General features: G+C 41.3%; 1 protein-coding gene across 6 annotated transcripts in view; it reads right to left on the reverse strand.

Annotated features, from left to right (window-relative positions):
• Positions 1-1,520: 1,520 nt before the first annotated feature.
• Positions 1,521-23,473, reverse strand: part of MFAP3L (microfibril associated protein 3 like) — a 46,867-nt gene continuing 24,914 nt past the window's right edge. For 2 of the 6 annotated variants that reach the window (XM_058436876.1, XM_058436877.1), the window contains 2 exons: positions 20,802-21,232; positions 1,521-7,228 (listed from right to left, as the gene is read on the reverse strand). In XM_058436876.1, the coding sequence (XP_058292859.1) occupies positions 6,297-7,228; positions 20,802-21,099 (1,230 nt within the window). In that variant the 5' untranslated portion in view covers positions 21,100-21,232 and the 3' untranslated portion in view covers positions 1,521-6,296. Of the gene's footprint in view, positions 7,229-17,211; positions 17,477-18,883; positions 19,036-20,801; positions 21,233-23,473 lie in introns of those variants that run through there. The other 4 variants (XM_058436875.1, XM_058436879.1, XM_058436878.1 and 1 more) reach the window with 4 other exon arrangements.

The raw sequence follows: 23,473 nt of genomic DNA on the forward strand, positions 1-23,473 counted from the left end.
ATCTATCTATCTATCTATCTATCTATCTATCTATCTATCTATCTATCCATCCATCCATCCATCCATCCATCCATCCATCCTTCTTTCAGGGAGTCAATTCTAATGGTCCTTCAAAAATATACTAATCAACCAAGGCAATTCATCTACTGGTTCACTCATTTTCTTCCCTGGTTACTGAACAACTCTTTAAGGAGCTGTAGCTTTATGGCATCTTGGGGGGTGGGGGGTATAACTGATTCTGTCTTTAACATCCCTATTGGCAGAAATCATTCACTCAAAAGGGTGTTCACCACATGGCATACAGCTAATGTAGTAGTATCAGGCGCACCCAATCTTTTTTTGTAATCATCTCTTTTATATATACTTTTAGTTTTGTCTTGACAGTAAAGATGATTTTATTGTGGCAGGACTAACTCATGCTTCCAGCTCCAGATGGCTCAACAAGTACTGGTGGGGTACTACTATTAGGATTTTTGACTCAACACTTAACACCTAACAACAGAACATGCATGAGGTCATAAGCTCCCCATTTCTCAGAGAATTTCAGACAGAGCTGAACTACTGAACTACTACTTGCCAGGGATATTGTAGAATAAATTTGTATAATACAAATCTTGAAATAAATCAGATACCCTCACACATATTTTCCAACTCTGTGACTATACGCTTCTTTGAAAATCATTTGTTAATGTTAAGCCTGACTGATATATTCCCTTTAGACCCATGCAGAACACGGCATTCCAAAACCCGAAAAAAAAAAATTAGCAGTTTGTTCTGGTCTTGAAAATAGGGATCAGCCAGGATTCCCCAGTTAGGACAAAAGTTTCCTGTTTTCTCGTTTGTGATGACACGCCGTTAATTCTTCCATTTATGCCAATGTAATTCGCTTAAATCCTTTTTTACTTGAGCAAACCTGTGGATGGCTGCAAGCAGAGTTTATTGGATAACTCACTCAGCTGTTTTGTTTGCCTGTTTGTTCTGTCCTGCACTACAATATTGATTTGCCGCCCGTTTCTTTTGTTGCATTTTCCATTTGGTAGTCTCCTTTCTTGGTTCACTTATATACACTCCACAAAATCATCTCAACCAAGAGGAATTTCATTTTTGCTGTTTACTGATTGTCAAATAAACCTACTTAGCATGTTCTTGGATTTGGTGTTGTCTAGGTGCCTTGTGGCATTTCTGCTACTGATGCCTTCTCCCTGTGGAATGTTTTAGGGATATGAGTTTCTTTCTTGGATTCTCTAAAGCAAGCTCAGTGTGATGTGCTAAAAATTATTTCTTGATATAGATTAAAATTGATTGCTACAAGATTTGTCAGGACAGAGTTAGGCTTCTGTAGTGGGACGAAATTATGCAGGTTTTACATACCAATTACTTCATTTTTCTCTTTTCCCAAGAAATGCTGCAGATGCAAAGGGTAGGGGTAAGAACGGACTGCAGGTTTTATACCACTGGAAAGAATGAGTCAAGCCACAGTTACACACCCTTCAGGTGGGACACGACACACATTCCACACAGCTGTGCAAACCCTTTATTAAAGCATCAATCAAAATACAGGATGGATCACATGGTTTTCTGTTTTTGCTACTGTAATACCAACTTATATGAGTCATTTGTTTACATCTTTATTTTTAAAAGTGAACATTTTACAGTTCACAAAATCACCAGATTGACATTTCTGTTGAGACATTTTTCCATTTTCCAATTTTAACAAAGGACATCCAGAACTACTGAAATACAACAAACGAAACCTAAATGCAAGCATCTTCCTTGACTCTCACTGTTAGCAGCTCTATGGTGTCTGAGATATACATTTGGAGGCGATTTTATTGGCTAAATAAAAACAATTTATGCCAGAATATTCTTAGAACTATTTACTTTCTATTTTTACATTCTCTACTTCAATTTTGATTGTAGTATTCTTCGTATTAGCCTCTTTATAAATTCCATCTCTAAAAAATCTGTTAAAGATCATTGTCATCCTCATATGATATCTTCGTGAATAAAAGATAAATGCTCAGTCCTTTGGAAAATATAATAAGCAATTGTTTCATTTGATTTTTCCCCCACAATTGATTTGTGTAACCCAAACCTGGTTGATCAATGAAGAAACCCTAAAAATGTCATTAGGAAAATAAACTGTGTTATTTACTGAAGGATTTTTTAAAATGATCAGTATCTTGATGCTCAAAATATGTGAAAATACAATGAGATTTGGTAGATATTTTAAGAGTATGAATAACTTGGTTTAAAAACCAAGAATAGAAACATTTATAGAATTACTCAATGCCAAAGGGTATGTGAAGAGCGGTAAAGGAAAGTTATCTGAACAATGCTGAGAAAACAGGGTATCTGAAATGTAAGGTAAATGCTACGTTTTGGTACCAAATGAAACACTGAAAGGAAATCCCCAGTTAAAAGAACCAGTGACTGCCACTGAAGAGTTTTAGCACTGATCAACACTGTATTTCCTAGGGCAGAATAAAAGGTATCTGGTTTGCCTTTCTAAACCATTTCTTCCAGCAGCTGGAATTGGTGTTTCTACAGTCAAGTTAATTAGTGTTGGCTGCACAGGGCTTAGAGCGTGCTGTTCAAAACATGCAAATGTCCTTTGTACCTGATTTTCTTCATGTGCTAAAGAGCTGAGCAGATCCTAGATCACCAGTAAATAAAGATCCAAGCATTAGACTCTAAACATCTTATCAGTCCATTAAAATAATTTACATAGCCATAGTTAAATTCATCCAGTCTTTCCATCACATTGCTTTCTTGTTATCTCACATTTGCCCTTCAAAACAAAGCTTAGACAACATAGACTGGTGCAATTAAAAATGAAACAAACAATAAAAACAGATAAAGGAGGAAAGGGGAATTCCAGAACTCCATTGTGTGAGATGTCAGGTCTTTCAGCCTTAGTTGTGAAAAAGGAATGCTCATAAGCGTCCAAGACAAATCATTCTGGACATAATGACACAGCACAATAATGCTTGGGATGGATGAGACATTCAGAGATTTTTAGAGCAATTTCTATAAGTTATATATCACATGTATCACATTTGGTTCCTAGAGATTTTAGTCAAGTATTAGTATTTCTTTTTGCTAAGTATGGTATACAAAAAGATGAGGATAGTAGATGTGCCCTAAAGATATGAAAATATAATATATAAAACAAAACCATTATAAATTACATAGATTTTTCCATATAAAATTGTTTTCCCCATTTAGAATAAATACCATCCAAGTTTACAGATCATCTAAGTGAATTAAATATACACACATATGTGAATCATTTTCAGAATTTCAAGAAAAACATTGCTAGAGATATGACCAGGATGACTCAGAAGCCAGAAATTGATTTTACAAATGACTACCTACGACCCAAAGGATGAGGCTTTGGATTTAGTGTGAAGCTTTTAAAACTGCCCAAATGAGTCCAATGTGCACGAATGTGTACACACACACGTTCAGTCACACTCGCATGAATTTCTATGAAGCTGAACAGTTCACTTTATCTTTGAAAAATCAGCTGAAAGTCATGAGGTCTTCTGCATCTCATATTCTAGCAGGAGGGCCTCTCTTATTTCATAAAGAAGCTGCAGGATGGATAGGAAGAGTGTAGCATTTTTGGAAGGAGAAATTCCCATTTTTAAGTCAACCTCCCTTTATGTCAGCTATTATCAAAACCGAGAGCATTATGATGCCTTAAAGAGGGAGAAAGTTTTGAAAACCTACATAAGCTCTCCCCACTGCAGTCTAAAGCAGCAAAACCAATCAGGAAACATTCTTTGGCCGCATATTTCTGCTCTTGCTCCACTGAAAATCTGCCCACTTTTAGTTTATCATCACTATTCAATATCTAGGTGGAATGGATGCCTTCTCCTTTCCATGTGGAAACCTACACACGGGTTTGAGTGGAATGACAACTGAATAGAATGGGGCAACATTCATACAGTATCACAAAATGAACTTAAGTCCTCTGTTGTGGCTTTGGGCATATAAACCCATGGTAAAGAATTTGTGGACCTCCATGACAACTGGAAAATTTTTATATTCTAAGACGTGATGTTAAAACTTTTCTGCAACCCAAAAACATTCAATGCTAGTCCAGAAAGCCCAACAGGAGTCATAATTTCTCCTGACTTCTCACTGCTCATTTCTTTATGTGACTGCCCAAAGCACTTCTAACCAGAAGTCAACAGTTCAGTCCCTCTCAAGAGATGTCTGATCAAACTCCATGACTAGCCCTATCACCTTCCACAACAGTTATCTATAAATAAACAAATCAACGCTAGGTTTAAAACCAAGCCCACTGCTCTCAATTACAGAGCCAGATAATGTTTGTTGTAAAGTTTGGATGGCAAAAGCATCCAACTTCATGGACCATTTTTTGCTTGTCTCATGCAACGGGGACTGGTTATCCTGGAAGACTGCAAACTTTCTGTGAACTATAAATGTTTCAACTAGAAGGGATCCTGTAGACCCTCGAGTACTACCTGCATATTTTACAGATGAAAAAGATTAAATCCCAGAGAGAGGAAGGGAGTTGTCCAAGGTCACCTCCTCAGATGGTGACAGAGTGAGGACTAAACATCTGGGTCTGCTCTCATCACCAATGTGATCCATGCAATCTTGGACATCATAACTCCATCACCTGATGTGGCCAAGGCCCCTATGAGTTTATTAAGGTTACTGTCTCCTTTGCTTATAAAGGAAAATTAAATAAAACCACTCATTCTCACTAATATTAAATCTTAACTCCAGATGTGGTCCTAATGGTTTTTTTGGAAGGAGAAGATCCACAATTTGTTTAAAATGCTATGATTTCTCAAAGCCAACATTCTTATTTAAGTAATGCAGCATGAAAATGTTAGGTGGACCGAGAGATGAAAGCAAAAATCTTTAAAGTGATTGTGAAAAGGAGCAAGGATGTGAATATTGGTTTGGTTCTGTGAGACAGTGACACCATTTCAACAGTGCTCAGAGCTCATGTCATCTGCCCCTTCTACAGATAAGGGACCTGAGGCCCAGACTTGTCCAAAGCCAGGCAGCTGGTTATTGGCACAGTGGGTATTAAGCCTTTGGATGACTAATTTTGTCTTCTTTCCATAACATCATGCACCTCACATATAACCACTTTCTTGCAGGACTGAATAATTATTCAACAGTTTTGGCATAACATTTGATGGCACAGTTCCCTTTGCTATTACCCTAACCTTTCGCTCTCCCCTTTAAGGACAACCAGTCAGCTATGCAGTTCACAAAAGTGGACCTGGTTATATGTCATCCAACAGCATATGGTCCCTGCAAGCCTGTTTGGAAGCCAATATTCTATAACCTACAGGAATCCACTGAATCCGATGACTTTGGAAGCAATACATTTTCCAGGTAAAGAATCAGTCTTTATTTGGAGGATGATGTAACTTAAACAGTGACTTTCATGGGTGGTGTGGGTATATTTAACCTTTTACAATCTCCCTCTACATCTCAGCTGAGCTCACCGAAAGGCTCATTGAATCAGACAGGTAAACACATTTTTGACTATTAAAGTGCTATTCCGGGGCAAAGTTTTTCTCAGTTTCGTTTAACAGCAGCTTCATTGGAAACAAACAAAAAAAGCAATCTATGAAAATAGGCCTGGGGAATGAAAAAAAAAAAATAACAAGCCTCATAACTACTTTGGAACATGACAAATGTAATGTGACTTGTAGATATCAGCCCTGGTACTGGTGACTGATACCAAAGTCTCTGAGGTACGTGTTCTAGGGAAAAATAAGGACAAAAATGGCAGTGAGGACTAAACCAAAAAGAACAATTAGTATTAATAACAATGACCCCATTATAAAGGAACAGCAAAATTAAAACTGAGAAGAAAGTGCAAAAAACCCATGTACGTGCATTTGCTATTGTAGCAGACCTATACTTTTTAAAAGGAAAAGCAATGCAGGGTGCATTGGGCAGGGTTCTTGAACTCAGGATATCTTACAGTGGTGTACTCTTTGCCAAGGCATCACCAATTAAGGTATCTGGCAGAGATCAGCCTCTAAAACTCATGATCACATAGACACCTTCTGTCTGATATCAATTCTGCACCCTGATGTTTCTCGCATCCTTTTCTACTGGGGAAATTCCAGTCCCATTCACTGCAGGCAGGTGTTTCTCCTTTTAAAGTGGCATCACTCCTACCTAAGGGATGAGAGTCTCCTGGTAAGGCTTAGCGGCAAGTGCGTACTACATCTGTATTACAAGGAGCAGCCCCTGATTTTCTTGATATGCATAGCTTTTTGGGGTTGGTATTAGACATGGCTTTCGTAAATAATGCAGGTGTTTTTGTCATGTGTCACTGCTGGCTCTGTGGCTTCCAGGTAAGCTGGCGTCAGTACCTTATCTGGTACCTCAACAGGTGTTGGCTCTTCAGATGTTAGCTCGGTGGACGTGACATCGGTAGAAGGCTCTGCAGTTTCGGGGGAATGTTCAGCCGACAGTTCTGTCTCCTCTACATCTTTGACTTCAAACTGTCCACCCTCTTGGTCATCTGCATGCTCTTTTTTGGACTGCGGGTGAACTGACACCTTGATGGCGATTTGCTGAGGTTGCTCGTGCAGCGATGAGGCGTCCGAGTCAGCGGCGGGGGAGTCGCTCCGCTTCAGAGAGTTGGGGATTGTGTAGACCTCATCCCTGTGTGCGGCCTCCTGACCCTCTGGAGTATGCCTCACAAAATTCTGCCCCTGCTCCTCCAGCCCAACCACCTCCATAATCTCCTCCATGATAGTCCTGCAGTTCATAATGAGAGGTGGCAGAGGCACGCTCCTGGCAAGCTCTTCGATGTAGCGGGCGAACTCCATGGTTTTGAACTGGGTGACTTTGGCAAGCTCTAGAGTTTTGGCGGAGGTGATGATGGGGATGCGCTTGGCGATCTCGAATGCCTTCTGCAGCTTCTCTGCACCTTCGGTCCTAAAGAACTCATTGATGGCCTTCTCGGTCTTCTTTAGGTGGCTGCTCATCATGCACAGGCGGGTGATATTGAGGACCATGACGATGGTGAAGGCCACCAGGCACACAACCATGTAGTAGACACCCATGTCTCCAGAGGTGAAGATGACGCGCAAGGTCACCGTGTTGTTCACGGTGCCGTAGATGTTAGAAGCCACGCATGTGTATTTACCTCGGTCTGAGAAGGATACCTTGGTGATGTTCAGGAGGCCGCTGTCGTGCATTTGCCATTTTCCTGTCAGAAGGGAGAGAAGAGAATTCAACCAAGGACACAGAGTTCCCATGACTACAAACTGATACGTTTCTAAGAACATCTATTACTATGAACATCGACTTCACGTGCTTACTATGTGGCAGGCAGTGACACGCATCAGCTCATTTAATCCTCACAGTAACTCTGCAAGGTGGCCCCTGACACTGCCTCTGTTTTACAGGATGAGGAAACTGAGGCACGGTCAGATTAGGCAACATTCCCAAGGGCACCGGCTTGGAAGCCGTAGAACTGGAAGATGAACTTGAGTTCCAGAGGCTGCACTCTTAACTACCAAACCATATTGTCTAACTCCACATCCTACTGAAAAATGAGAGAAACGATCTGGAAAACACTGTGCTCGCATTGAAGAGTTCCTTAACTTTAAAAGCAACTGATTCTCTAACCTGCCAGTGAGCATGCCTCTATTGAATATATGTTCACTGGGGAGGTTAATGCAATTAAATTGTTTACCTGAGTTTCTCAAATTTAAGATTGAAGTCATCCTTGTATGATCTCAGTTAATTAAAACATAATTTGTGTCATTCATTTGGAGACTCCACAGTCAATTATCTATACCATTTAAAGTTACAAGTTAACAATGTGAGTATTCAGAGGCTGGATATGAATTCATATCAATTTGTTTTAGCCTTGCAAATAAATTACAGACCCATCAAGTTGAAAATAAGCTTGACATGAAGGAGAACACATATTGATAATAAATGTGAGTTTTCTTACCCCCACCACCCTCTCTGGAAAGGATCTAGCATCGCCTCAGGAATGATATTTTGAATTCAGTGAAACACTTTGGTTTGAATTTAGCCTGCCCATCTACCTGCAGGTCAAAGACCCCTGTGAAACATGATACTAGATATGGCTTCAGGGTGTTAGGTCTGAGCCCTTCTGAAACCCTACTACCTCCCTGGACTGTCCCATAGAGCAAATGAAGATCCCAGTTAGGCTTCTGGGGAGTTCTAAGGAACAGGCAGATATTTCTCCATAAAAACATTCTAATTCCCCGAGCCGACTACAGAAACCTCTCCTGAGAGCTGGGGCAACTGAACACAGAGTTTCCTTTTAAGTATCTATTATTGCACTGTATAGTATTTGTTTGCTCTCCTTATGGTAGTGAGTTTTAATTCTAATAGAAAGCTTGGTATTTCCCGAAAGCAATTTTTTGTTGTTTTTTTTGTTGTTGTTAATACAGGGTTCCAGTGGACTACGGAATAAGGCAACACAGGGTCTGTTTTCCCGCAGTGTCCTCTGCTCCAAGGAACTTTCTTGAGGAAGCTGGATGTGTCAGTGAGGTACCTCCTGGGGTTCTACAGTTCCTCCTGCCGACTGGCCAGGGCGAATCCGGCGGGAGCCTCTCCGTGGATGCTGTCACATGACTGTGCCTTCTGAAAGAACATCTGTGAAGAGCAGTTTCTGGTGTCCCTGAGTAACCCTTTTCTAACAATTCAGCCAGTGTATTTCCTCCAAGAGTAGAAAACACTGGCTTGGAGAATCTAGTGAATTTTCAGCTTCTTGTGAATGTGTATGAACAAACCAACCTACTTGGTCTGTGAAATTCTCGCTAATTCAGATGGGACACGGGCAAGGCTTCTAACACTTTCATCCCATGAACATAAATTTTGATATTTAAGCTGCAGATTTATTCAAATATACAATGACCTGAGGCCAGGAAAGTTACCTTGTCAATTTATTTTCTTATAATTTGCATGTCTCATAAAAGTAGACTGCAGCAGGCATGGACAAAAACAGAACAAAACTCTAACTGATTGAAAATTGAGGAGATGTTGGGTTCTAGAGACTTATAGGCTATGCTTGTAGTTTCTCATATTTACCTTCCTTTTGTTGGAAAATATAGCAGAAAATAGAGTGGAGGAGGGTGAGAAGGTGAGGTTATTTGTGTGAAGGATGGTTAGGATCAGTTTGTTTACCTCCTCCCCATCTGTACCACTTTTTGGAACAATTATCTGTAAATATAAGGATAAACTAGTCTGAACCTGGGTACGAAAGAAGAGAACACTAACAAGACAGGCATCTGATGGTAATATCAACAGCTTTTTCCCCAAACCTAAGTAACAACTTTAGTGATCATTATGTTCTAATTGTTACAGAAAAATAAAATGTGAAAATACTAGTTACAACATCCCAATGCTTTCCTCTATTGAATATTTAAAAATGTTTCTGAACGTGAACTCTGAGTTTTCAGATATGCTTTTAATTGTCTATTGACATGTATTTATCTAATCTACAACCAAGTAGTTCAATTCAGACAACTACTTTAGACACTTCAAACATTTCTTGTGACATTGTTAAAAGGGGCATAGCTTGGAATCAAATGCAGTCTAATTAGGTGATATGTGTGGTTCGTTTTGAGCAAATCTGTGAGATGTCTAACAGATAAATTATTACTTAGGAGTATATTCAGATTCTTAGCCCAGCACACTGGGTCCACAGACTAATGGTTTTCATTTTCATATACTTCATCCAATATTTAATTTTATTTGTTCTGAAAGTCTGAAGGCCAGTCATGTATCTGTGAAGTGATATATTGACTATAAACCATGACAAATGTGAGTGCATATATTATAATCCTAAAGCAGCTGGGTTATTACCTATAGCATGAGCTGTAACAATCTAGTTAAAGGAGATCATCACAGCTCTCTCTGCCAGCAACTTCCTGTTTCCAATGGAGGACAAGGATACCAAAACGTCTCTTTCGTTTTCAGTCCATTACTATATTCCTCTGGAAACAATCATCTTTATTTTATGGGTTAAGGTAATGTTAATGTCACTTAGAATTCTGGGTGAGATATGGTAAAATGAGTATGTGACTTGGATTAAAACATACTATTACCAGACCACAAGGCGAGTCCAAGTCTTTGGAAGCCAACACAGTTCTAAGACTACCATAGAAGAGAACTAAGGTCCTGCAGCCTCCAAGGTTGTGTACATCTGTATTCCCCCACCCCCTTTTTTGTAAAGGCCAATATATTAATTCGTTCTGGGAACCAAAACTCCAAATATTTCCTCTCAGCCTCAGCCTGCCCTTCCATTAGTGAAAAATAAAGATTTCTGCACATTCTACTGCCACATACAGCTCTGAAAACTAAAGATGGTGCAAATTCTGTTTGGAGGCTCCTCCCACATCAGCTTTGGGCGCATGCTCAAGAAGAATCTCCATCCACACGGCACTTGTCCAGACAGGAACATCTCGAAAACGTTCTTGCTGCTGCACGTTACCATTCGCATCAGTCTATAAATGCCTGGCCCTGCATCTCATCCTAGAAGCGTTCCGACTTCAGCTGCCAGAAAGTTATACAAACACCCACGGTGACTATCACAGATCTTCGGTGCTTTACACGCGAAGTGGGGATACACAGTACAGTCCCCATGTATTTTAAACTGTAACTGAGTGGGAATGTCAAGCTTATACACTGAATGTTCATGAAGCTGCATCACTTCGGCACAAATAAAACCCAAAATGTCAGCAGCAGATGCCAAGTCAGTTCTACATGCAATGATTTTGGAGGAAACAACAGAGGCAGCCATCTCGCCATGACCTTCTGAATAGAAAAGCCTCTCATGCTCTTCCTGCACTTGGGCTCAGTTACACACTTCCTGTTCCTTGTGCGGACTGTAGCCCTGCCACTCCCGACCCCAGGCCTTGAAATACCCTTCCTCCATCCCCTCTCTCTCCGCTCCTATTCTGGAAAGTGATGCACACCTGAGGCTTTAGGCTAAAATGCTCACACACGCCGCAGGACAAAGGCTGCTGCATCTCACGTCTCCTGGAGACTAGAAATTGCCAGGGACCTGTCACAGTCTTCCCCAAGAAACTCCAGGCACAAGAGTTAAATGTGAAAATCTCCCAGAGGTAGGTAACAGTGTTGTGGTGACAGTCTCTCCTTTGCAAAGACAAAAGCTGGCAAATGTTGTTTCTGAGTTGTACTGCAGGGCATGGGTTATGCCACACAACAAAGCTGACATTTGTAGAAGGGCAGTGATGTTTTTTTATCTTGTTCACTAATTCAGTCAACAAATGTCATTGAGCAAACTGTGTACCAGGATCCACGCTAGATGATGGGAATACAAAGATGAGTTAGACATGACCCCTGACTGCAATAAAATATCCAGTTCCAAGAGAAAAACAGACTCAGAGACACAACCATAGCATCATGTGGTAAGTATAATGGCATCTGGGAGGGACTGAAGGGGACAGAGAGCAAGGGCTTCCTAGAGGAGGCCACTGCTAAACCAGATCCGCTGGCACAGGTAGGGAGAGGAATGGGAGTAAAAGACAAAGAACTTTTGAGGTCACAGGGAACACATGAGCACAAGAGAGAACACTGTGAGCCGCTGGAGCTGACCACTAGAAAACCGGAAGGGCTCAGATGGAGGAAGGCAGGGCCGGATTACAGGAGGACCCCCAAATGTGCAAGAGCTTTATATCTATCCTGCAGGAGAACGGGAGCCCCGCCTGCTTCACGACCTCATTTACATGACTTTTCCCGACAGGTTTGCCTTACTGTATTTCTTAGAGGGGCCACAGGACCTTCCCTCATGCTCCCTCTCTGCCTGCAAGGCCTTCTTCCTCCCCACCCCAAGTCCCAGCCTCACACATTTAGCCCAGTTAAGACCCCATCCTCAAGTCTTGCTCCATTTCCCAATAAAGCCTTGTGTGAACTCTGATTAAATCAGTGGAGGAAACCTGAAAGTCCAGAAGCAGATGCAGCCAAGCGTGAGAAGTTTAAAGATGAAGACCAGAGCATTTCAAATTGGGGGGGGGGGGGGGGGGGGGGGGGGGGGGAGACTACTGGGATAGATGACTGTTCATCTGCAAGAAAATAAAGGCAAATTCCTACTTTATGTGACACATAAAAATAAATTCCAACTACTCTGAAGATCTACATGTAAAATTAGAAGTATAAAATTAATAGAGGATATAAAATATTTTTATAACCTGGAAATAGGAAGTGCTTTTTAAGCATTTCAAGCACCTCAGAAGCTGCAAAGGAAAACACCAGTGGATCAGATTTCCCCTAAATTAACTTTTTTCAATATAAAAATACACCATATTAAAGTTAAAAGCAAATGATGGGCCAGGAGAAAATTCTAGAATGTTTGACAGACAAATGCTTAATGACTCTAAAACATAATGAACAGCTATAAATCAAGCAAGTCAAGACAAACCCGAAAGAAAAAATGGGAAAAGGCTATGAACAGATCATCGGCAAAAACAAGAAATGTCAATGGTGTCTATGTGTAGAAAATCACTAATATGTAAATTATGATTACATTTATAGAGATTACAGTCATTTTTAAAACAACTTTTTCATCTTTCAGGTTGCCAGAATAAAGGGGAGTCGCTAGTGACATTGCCAGCAGTGGAAAGTGACGGCTGCCTGGCTGGGTAGGTGTGAGGGGCAGGCCCGGTAGCTCATGGCCCTCCTATCACACACAACTCACCGCAGCCTGGATGGCCAACTCCTGCCCAGCTCGGCCTTCTTTCATTAATTCTTTTTTTTTTTTTTTTTTGAGATGGAGTCTCGCTCTGTCACCCAGGCTGGAGTGCAGTGGCGCGATCTTGGCTCACTGCAAGCTCTGCCTCCCGGGTTCACGCCATTCTCCTGCCTCAGCCTCTCCGAGTAGCTGGGACTACAGGCACCCGCCACCACGCCTGGCTAATTTTTTTTTGTATTTTTAGTAGAGACGGGGTTTCACCGTGTTAGCCAGGATGGTCTCGATCTCCTGACCTTGTGATCCGCCCGCCTCGGCATCCCAAAGTGCTGGGATTACAAGCGTGAGCCACCGCGCCCGGCCCTTTTTTTTTTTTTTTAATGTTGCTGAGAATGCAGGGTAAGGGACACTCCCATGCACTACAGGTAGTCGTCAGGCTGGTAACACTGTTGGAAGGTTGATTTGATCACAACTTAAAATGAAGGTAGCCTATGACCCACTCTTAGACTTCTTGAAATTCTTTAAATCAGGCAAGCCTAGGTTGACTGGAAAAACAGTAATGATGTAAACCAACCAAGGTAATAAAAAAAAATCTTTTTAAGAACAGTGTTTCTTCCCAGGGACATAGTTCAGAGCTTTCCTCCCCAGCTCACTTTCTCTGGGAGAAGCCATAACCGTGGTGGGTTCCACAATGGGAACGCAGCTGATCTGCGACCATGGTGCTCGCCGTGGTGGCATGCCCACGTGGTATGGCCCAATGTCTCCTCAATAGGACAGTGCCAGGTAGCCCATCTGGCAATGAGAGAACAGATCAATAGCATCCTATGGTTACAATTAAACCTGTAAACAGCAAGAGATTCTATGGTACAGGGGTGACTGTGACTTAGTGTGAAACCAACATACGACAACATCAGAACTAACGTCCACACAAACAACTTCTGAGCAAATTATTGCTGTACGGCAAGGGGCAGCAATGAGCAATGCATTCTCAACTGAAGACTCACAGGGAAAGTGAGAGCACAACCTCCACAGATACTGTAATCACAGCTTTTCTCCAAACACCACTTCTACCGAAACCTTCAATCTTTCCAGGTTTACCTTAGGATCACTGAGCGTTAAAAATTAACATTTTCAACTTGAGAAAGCTGACTGAAAAAAAATAAAGCTCTTAAAATTTCCAATCCTTTTATGAATGTGTGTGTATAAACAGTGACGGACGTATGGTTTGTCTATATTCCCAATGAGTGGTATAAACAGAATAAAACTGTATTAACGATCCTGTTTAGACACTTTGGCTCTTAAGCCTCACACACCCATGCTTTTCCAGGAGAAGAATTAAATCTGCCAAAACAAGTATGTTAGTTTCTTGAAACTAACTTAAAAATATTCAGATAGTGAGAATTCCAGTAAATGTTTATGCAAACAATAAATGAAATACAACATTCATTCAAACGAGGACTGCGTAGAATCAGCACCCTTCAAAGCACAAAATGTGTGCATATGTGTTTGTATCTATAAATGTGGCACATATTTTGTGAAATATAGGCTACTGAAGAGAAAGGATTCATGCCTTTTTACCAAACATAATTGAAAGCAAATTTAGCACTGCATGGCTGCACCTGTTACAAGGCTTCTGCAGAAAATGACAGCTCCTTGAAGCCACTGCAGCATCAGGTTATGAATCCCAGAAGCTGCAAGTGCTCTTGTGCCTCCCCAACTCCACCCACAACCCTCCCAAGAGACCTCTTCAGAGAGGACTAGGGCAGCTCTAACAAGCTATTTCTTACATCATGTAGAGCGAAGGTGGCCTGGGATAATATAGGCTCAGCTAAGCTTTCAACTCAGGAAGGTGGGGATGGAAGGATTTTGCTGTTCAGAATCTGTAGTTCTGTTCTACTTCAAGGTACTAATATCTGAAAAGAACCTACTGTCTTTTTATTTCCTGGAAAAGGAAACATCTGTTCCTCTAGCTAATTTGATCTGGTAATCTTAATTTTTAAAGAAGTGCCAAGCATGTAATTCCATAAAACATGGAATCATAATACATGGGCTCATAATAGTCTTTTCTAGAGAGTAGCTACAGGTGGTCCTCCAAAATAACAGCACCCTACACTTAGTTCACATTAATCACTTCCATTTTGGGAATCTTGGCTGTCATCCATATCTGAGATGGATCTGGAAGGGTCTTTTCACTGCTAAGACTAAAGCTATCTGGGCTTACATCCCAAGTGGAGCACAACTCACTGAAGAAACACACAAATGGTGGTTACCAGGTTGGCACTTGATATGGCTCAATTCAGAAAATTAATCTTAGTAACGTAAATTAAACTGCTTCTATGGGATCTACTTTGGAATGATTCTTTAGTTAGCCAAAGGGTTGCTCCTTTGGGTTACAACAGGGTTTCTCAATTCAGGTACTACTGACATTTGGGGCTGGATAATTATTTATTGTAGGGGTCTGTACTGTGCAATGTAGGCTGTTTAGCAGCACCTCTGGCCTCTACTCACTTGAAGCTAGGAGCACAACCAGCCTGACCCCACTGGTTATGACAACCAAAAATGTCTCCAGACTTGGCCACGTGTCCTCTGTGGAGAAAATAGTTTCCAGCTGAGAACCACGGGGTTAGGCAAATGCAAAATTCATCTGGTACATAATACTTTGTAATTTCCACATACACTGCTTTCTTCCAAGGTAGAAGCACATTAGATATCAAAGGGCCCTTTGTACGCAGAAGTGATGCACCAGGAAAGGAGGCCTCTGATGAGAAGAGAATCCCAAACTCACTGTCATAGCAGTCAGGACATTATTTTGAAATTTCAAATAACATTTAAGGGATAGGAATTTCTTTTGCATTTACTGAGTTTTGGAAAGGTTGAGAACTTGAGAGAGAGAATATTAAATTACCCAGAAAACTCTTTCTTTACAAAACACACTATATTAGGAAACAGGGATTTTTAGCAATTGAAACCTATTATTGTGAGGATATAGTATAATATTAACAATAATAATAGCAGTGCCACTTACTGAGAGCTTGCTATATTCCAGGTACCTCTGCTAAGCATTTAAGACTCACAATCCCACTTGTAGTAAAAAAAGGATTATCTCTATTTTACAGATAAGAAAACCGTGGTTAAGTCAAAGAACTTCCTTAAAGACTATATAGGGTGATTCTTCTGAATTTCCAATCATATATTCATAAATTACGTATTTTCCAATAATATGTACATATGTTCACAAATCATAAATTGTGTTGGGTACCATTTGATGTTTTGTTTGTTTTTGAGATAGGATCTTACTATTGCCCAGGCTGGAAAGCAGTATTGTGATCAAGGCTCACTGAAGCCTCAAACTCCCAGGCTCATGCAATCGTCCCACCTCAGGCTCCCCAGTAGCAGGGACTACAGGTATGTGCCACCAAGCCCTGCTAACTTTTTTTTTTCCATAGAGACAGGGTCTCACTATGTTGCCCAGGCTGATCTTGAATTCCTGGGCTCAAGTGACCCTCCCATCTTGGCCTCCCAAAGTGCTGGGATTATAGCCATGAGCCACTGCACATGGCCTTGATGAGTGTTTTAAACCTCAAGTATTTAATATACTAAACAAGAATTCAGTATAACAGGTTAATATACCACTTCACACTGATCTTAGAGGTAAAGGATAATTTACATTTAATGCTGTGGACACCGACCTATTGATATATAAATATTAAGTAGGGAGGTGATAACTACAGTCTTATCACTGGCTGACACAGCTTGTCACGGTCCCTTGCAGAACTAGTTAAAAGGCATATTCAATCTATTCAAAGAAACCTGCAAAAGTAGAGGGATAAAAACAATAAAGCAAAGTAAACCAGAGGCAAAATTTATAATGAATTCCATAGCACTATAGTAGCAGTTGTGACAATTGTGGACTCAGTGTTTAATTGTTTTTGGCAACCAGACACTACAAGAGTACAGAAAACAAATCCACAGGAAAAGTAAAAAACCTAACTTAATGGAAGAATTTCAAGCTTAATCTCTAACAAACCCAGACATTTTTACAAGGGCTGAAACCAGCTGACTTTCTTGAAACCCATGTTACTTATCTCAGAGAGGTGCTAATGTTAATGTAAATGGTTTAAAGTCACAGTAAGAAGCAACAGTGAAAACACGTTGGATAATTAGTGCCTGAAATAGTTAGGACTTAATTGCTGGCTACTATACATTGCTATTCACTTCTAGCAAAAGGAAAACTGAAAGAAGTACATTTCGTGGCCATCTGTGGTTACTCATGTTGTCTGCTTTATGGTGGGTGGACCACCCCAAACAGGTTCTTTGCTGAACTACAAAAACAAAAGTCTTCCAGATAGAGATCACACATTAGCCTCTCCTGATCCTGTGGAATTGAAGTGACAGCACCAGGCAAGCAAAGCAAACCAGCTGCTGCTCCTGCCAATGACAGGAAGTAGCCCCATTCTCTCTGAGCCTGGAGGGAGTGGCATGAATAACAGCTTTCTCACCTTTTCAGCAGAAACAAGACATGAAATTGCTCCTTTCCAGGCTAATCACAAAGTGAATGGCAGTGTGCTCCTCGAGTGACTCACCGACGATTTTGAACGCCTTTTTGTGCACGTGCATGCCATGTACACACACACATTCCGGCACAAATCCTAACACTGTCTGACCTTGCTATTGGTAGTGAGGATGCCTTTTCCATCTAGAAATTCTTCTCATATTCACTCAGTCTGGGTGAGAGGCTCTTCAACATTTTTCACCTACAGGAACCTAAAGGATGATGTGGTGGGGCACAGAGGGAGCATGAATACCCGCTGGCCACACTCTGGTTGTGTCATACCCTCTGGTTTCACCTGGTTTCTCACGTGTATACATGAGGATTAATAACCCTTCACTGTAGGGCTTATTATAAGGATTAGAAATAATATATGTAACTTGGTGCAGGGACTTAGTAAATGGCAGCAGTTGCTAATGAAAATTATAATTTTGTTAGTTTGGTTCTAACAGTAGTCTTAGTGTACCTAGGTAAGGTTCTAGGATATTAGTATCATTTTTCTTTTTTCTTTTTTGTTTTTTTTCAGACAGAGTCTTGTTCTGTCACCAGACTCGAGTACACTGGCATGATCTCAGCTCACTGCAACCTCTGCCTCCCAGGTTCAAGCGATTCTCCTGCCTCAGCCTCCTGAGTAGCTGGGATTACAGACATGCGCCACCACGCCCAGCTAATGTCTGTATTTTTAGCAGAGGCGGGGTTTCACCATGTTGGCCAGGATGGTCTCAATCTCCTGACCTTGTGATCTACCCACCTTGGCCCCCAAAGTGCTGGGATTACAGGCGTGAGCCACGCACTTGGCCTAGTATTTTTCATACTATATTCAATCACCTCTTTGTTGAGTTATTTAAAAAAAGAAAAAAAACACCACTCCATATAAACTTCTAGCCTATTGGCCTGAAAATGGAAATCTATGTCCATGTTATAATATGGACATTTCCCCCATCAAAAATGAAAAGTTAAAGACTATGAGTTTACCAATAGGCCATTCCAGCTCTCAGATTCTGATATTTTATGCGCAAGAATCTCTCATTTCTGTTGTTTTCTGTGTATTGCTTGGTTGTTAGGTATACTGCTTTGTATATTATCCCATGTTGCTTATGCTCTGAAATTACCATCATGCATTGTAATTACAAAAGCTGAGCTGGAACATCAAGTACTAGTATCATGAGTTCTTTTTAAAACTTAAGAGTTTTAAAGAGATTTAAAATAGCTAACTGATTTATCAGCAAGGCTGCTGGCTACAACCAGAGTGCTGAATTCTGATGGAGCAGTTCTCTGTGGCAAAGGCTTTCGACTGGTGACCGCTAGCTTGGGGTCTACTGACAGGCTACTACTATAGTCCATCTTAGCACCCACAAACAAAAGAAGATGGAGCCAAATATAACTACCAACTAGTTCAATGCCCTCAATACACTGATGAAGGAGGCACGGTGCAGAGTCAGCTTGCCAACGCTGAGTCAGCAGTTACAACGGCCTTTTCGCTGAAGCAGTAAGATACTACACTTTGGGATAATCCTCAAAATGTTGGAACTGAAATTCAGGCCCCAGCACTATGCTGTTCCCACAGTTCTCTTCCTCTCTAGGACTGAGGAGTTCAGTGCCCCAACCCAGCTCTTTAATACCCAGGGATAACCTTTGCTTCAGGGTCCATGTAAAAGGGAGATCCAGGTCTGGCGTCTTTCTTCCCTTTGATTCAGTCACCCTGGGTTCCCTAGCGATGGCTCAGCCCTGCAGAAAGACCTGCTAAGGTACCTGGCCTGCAGTGTCTTTGTTACCATGGCTATTGCCCTCCATTCACAAGTGTGACATCACTGCCTTCTGACTTGTCCTGGAGGAAGCAGCTGTAGGAACCAAAACCAGTGTGGGCTAGGGGTTGTGTTCCCTCATCTTTCCACTGTCAGTAGTAAAGCTTCTTGTCATAGCCACTTTTTAAAACTAAGAGTCTCACTCTGTCGCCCAGGCTGTAGTGCAGTGGCGTGATCTCTGCCACTGCAAACCCCGCCTCCTGGGTTCAAGAGATTATTCTGCCTCAGGCTCCTGAGTAGCTGGAATTACAGGCACGTGTCACCATGCCTGACTAATTTTTCTATTTTTAGTAGAGATGGGGTTTTACCATGTTGGCCAGGCTGGTCTCAAACTCTGGATCTCAGATGATCTGCCCACCTTGGCCTCCCAAAGTGCTGGGATTACAGGCCTAGTCATAGCCACTTAATAACAGCAGGACTTTGGGCAAATTTCAGTAAACGGGCATTTAAACTGTAACGTCTCCAAGGTGCCTTCTAATTTAACTTTGCTATGGTCCCACAATTCCTCTTGGTGGGTAAAAACTCGACTCTCCTAGGTTAAACACGATTCATAATATATAATATTTTGACTTAAAGGAAGAAGCGTTATAATGCTCTACAACCTTGACTGGCTAACCAAAAGCAATGTAAGTGACAGCACTACAGCAAACCCCACATCCTGGCCAATTAGATGGCTAGCAGCCTTAACCATTCAGAACACAGCTGTGAACCAGAAGTAGGCAACTGCAAGAAAACTCCATTCACTTAGCTCTAAGGAGATACACAGCATTAGCCTCTATTCTTTTTTCAGGGCAATTAAGATAAAATGAGGGAAAGAGATTTAAAATATAGGTTTTCCTGGAGCAGAAACTCTTCTGGGGATTGCTCATTGGTTAAAGAATTGTGGAACAGGAGGGCAATGTGAATGGAAGAAACTAATAAGCTGCTACTTCAGAACAATGGTCTTTTCAGTCCCCCCCCCCAACCCTTCTACTTCACACAGTAAATGCCTAGGAAAGCAGATTAACTCCTTCTGGTCAATCTGACCAGGCTTGGGTTTTCAGACGATTACTTCTCGCATCTAAAACAAGAAATGCACTGATTCCCGAAGACCCAATCCTCTCTCTGGCTAGTCTTTCCCGGAGTGAGGTGATTCACACTTTTTGGTCAGAAATGCATTTATTAAAAACCAAGCAGTCTCCTGTTGCCCCACATCCTTCCTTGTTATTGCATCCTCCCTTCCCTCCCTGCCTCAGCCTAGAAACTGCAGCCAGGTCTCCAGGAATCCCGGCCAGTGGCTGAGACTTGCACTGAGGTTTCTTTTCAGAAGTGTGGTCTTTAAATCCACGGCCAGTGAATTAAATGGACATTTAATGATAAACAACGGCTATATTGTTTATTCCAGCCATCTCCATGAAAGAAAACAAAACTCCCTTAAAAATTGAATATACTATTTAGGAAAATTCATTCTACATTTGTCTCTATAATGTATTGGATGTATTATATTACAAAATTCCAAGAAGCCTTTTAAAAGACTTCTGTGTTTGTCCTTTGTCTTCTGTGTCAATGATTGAAAAAAATGAATTAATTGCTTCTTTGAATCCTTAAGGATATATATTCTCTCTCCTGCCTTAGAAAAACAAGACAAGATGAGATCTTTAAATCATTTGCACGAGAAGAACTAACATCACGGGTGCTGGCTCCAAAGCTCCTGTTTATATTTTATTATGACATTTGATACAACTTTAAAGCCTACCTCCTCCTCTCTCCTTCTCATCCTCTTCTTCTTTCAGCAGCTTGCCAATGGAATTATACCACTTGAACTGTGGGTCAGGGATGCCATAAACACTACAATTAATCAAGGCACTGTTCCCTTCCTTGACTATGATATGGTCAGTTCTGGCAATGATTACGGGCACAGAGCCCAACACCACGTTAGTGCCATTTAAAGTGCTGTTAGTCACACTCTTAGCGGTGGCTAGAGTGGATACTAGGATTAAAAAGGGCACAGAAGGTAGAAAGCACACAGTCAGATGGCTCTTCAATCGATCCATCTTCTTTGCTTGCTCTGTAAGGCAATAGAGAGATGGTTTGCCAACCGAATCTTCTATCAGACAACACACTGTTCACAGCAGGTCATGGGACAAACCTGTCCTGGGTCCATAGAGTTGGTACTTGAGCAAGAACCTGTTTTTAAGAAAACAAAAATATATATACATAAACATTAGCATTCATCCATTCAAAACACTATAAAATGTTAGCAATGCAGCTAAAATACAAACATCTACATACTTTTTTTTTTTTTTTTTTGAGACGGAGTCTCGCTCTGTCGCCCAGGCTGGAGTGCAGTGGTGCGATCTTGGCTCACTGCAACCTCCACCTCCTAGGTTTAAGCGATTCTCCTGCCTCAGCCTCCCAAGTAGCTGGGATTACAGGCGCCCACCAACATGTCTGGCTAATTTTTGTATTTTTAGTAGAGATGAGGTTTCACCGTGTTGGCCAGGCTGGTCTCGAACTCCTGGCCTCAGGTGATCTACCCACCTCGGCCTCTCAAAGTGCTGGGATTACAGGCGTGAACCACTGCACCCGGTCAAACCTACATACTTTTTAAACAAAACACAACCATAAGATGTTCAGGATGTGAATTATATTTTTTACAGAAATCATAGTTTTGTTTTTTGCTATCAAAACATATAGTTTTTTTTAGGAACAAATATATTTCTTATATTAAATTTATATATTACTTCATAGAGCTCAAAAATGGATTCAGGCTGCTTTCATTTACCATGACAAGCTCTCTTTCCTCCACATTACCTGTCTTCATTGTGGAGGACCTAATTGTTCACCTGGGTATTCCTTAACCTCTTCTCTCCCAGCAAACGTGACTTCCAGTCTATGTCACTGGTCACAGCTTGGGCTCTGCTGCCATTTGGAAGGACTGCATCAGAATCACTCTGGCATTCTCCTAACTCCCCATTACAGCTTCCAGAATGCTCCTTACTGTCTCATTCAACTTCCCATGCTCCTCTGAGCTCCACCTCATCTAGCGCTCTCTGCTCTGTGTTACTGTTACTTATGGGCTCCAGGTCACTCATGTACACCCTGGTTTCAATCTCATCTGCCTCCCACAGGCTGGGGAACATCACCAGACATTACGGTTGGCTGCACTTCTATGTCCAAAGATCTAACCTTCACCTAGTCCTCTATCCTCCATTTCATTCTAATCCTACAGCCATGCCTTCTTCAAAGGCAGAAGTTATTATTTCAATTCTGCCTACAACAACACTGAAGGGGTATCTGGTGATGATAAATTAGCTTCAGATCATATTTTTTTCAGTAGGAAATAAAAGAGTTTTGTTTTGCCATAGATTTCCATAAACCCCACTAAACTGGAGTGCTTTCTTGCCCTAGGAAGCCAACACATGACGCCACCAGCCGAAACCCTGTGGCGAAGGGAGATAGCACAGACTGCAACGGCATGATAGACACCCTGCCATGACTTTGCAAATGTCTTTCTTTACTTGGCTAAACTTGTGGTTTCCTTTGTGGTTGGAAAGCTGACCTATTCAATACAGAACAGCTGTGAAGAGCATGGCCTCAGGTTTAAGAGAGACCCGGCCAGGATTCTGGACATAACCAACTTCGCTGGCTGTGTGTTTTGGGCAAGTACAAGACAATTATAAGGATTCATAATCAAATGTATATCAAACACCTATGTACTGTTGCCCTGATAAACAAGAATTATTAGCAAAACATGTAAAGCATCCTTTATTGAAATTATGCTTCTCGAATCTATTTTTATGTCTTCTAAAAGCCAGACCCTGAGTTTTGTTTAAAACGTTATTATAAATTATAAATAATAATAAATGACTTTCAGCACCGGGTCCTTTGCAGGGGCTCAAGTCTGAGGATGCATGAGCTGCCCCCTTAGGTGTATTCTGTGGTGAGTATGTTGAGGGAAGGGGTTGGGTCACTCATTATTGACTCCCTGGTGCCCGAGCCATAGCAGATGCCTGGCTAAATACCACGGGGGAGAATCAGAGACAAGACAGGTTGGGAGATGGGTTCTAATAAATACGGGTGGTAAATATAACTCTTCCCTCCAATTAAAGAGAATGCCACAAATGGAAAATCAAACTGAATTTTAAAGTGTGTATCTCAAGAGCTGTTTTCAAACAGAGGCTCTCCACATTTGGCTTTCTACTTTCAAACACATTGTGCTAGCAGAGTCAAGAGAAGGGGATACTGCTGTGCTATTATATTTTAATAATGTCAGTAGGTGCTTTGGGCTAAAAACACAGCAACTATTCTGAAACGGAATCCAGTTCCCTTAGAGACCTTATGAGATACAGAAGCAGAGACTTTCATTTTATGCAAGGATTTCAGTTAGCAAAATGTTTTCCCTCTTCCTCATTTTTACTCCCATCC

Source organism: Hylobates moloch, unplaced genomic scaffold (genome assembly GCF_009828535.3).
Source record: "Hylobates moloch isolate HMO894 unplaced genomic scaffold, HMol_V3 SCAFFOLD_3, whole genome shotgun sequence".
Classification (NCBI taxonomy): Eukaryota; Metazoa; Chordata; class Mammalia; order Primates; family Hylobatidae; genus Hylobates; species Hylobates moloch.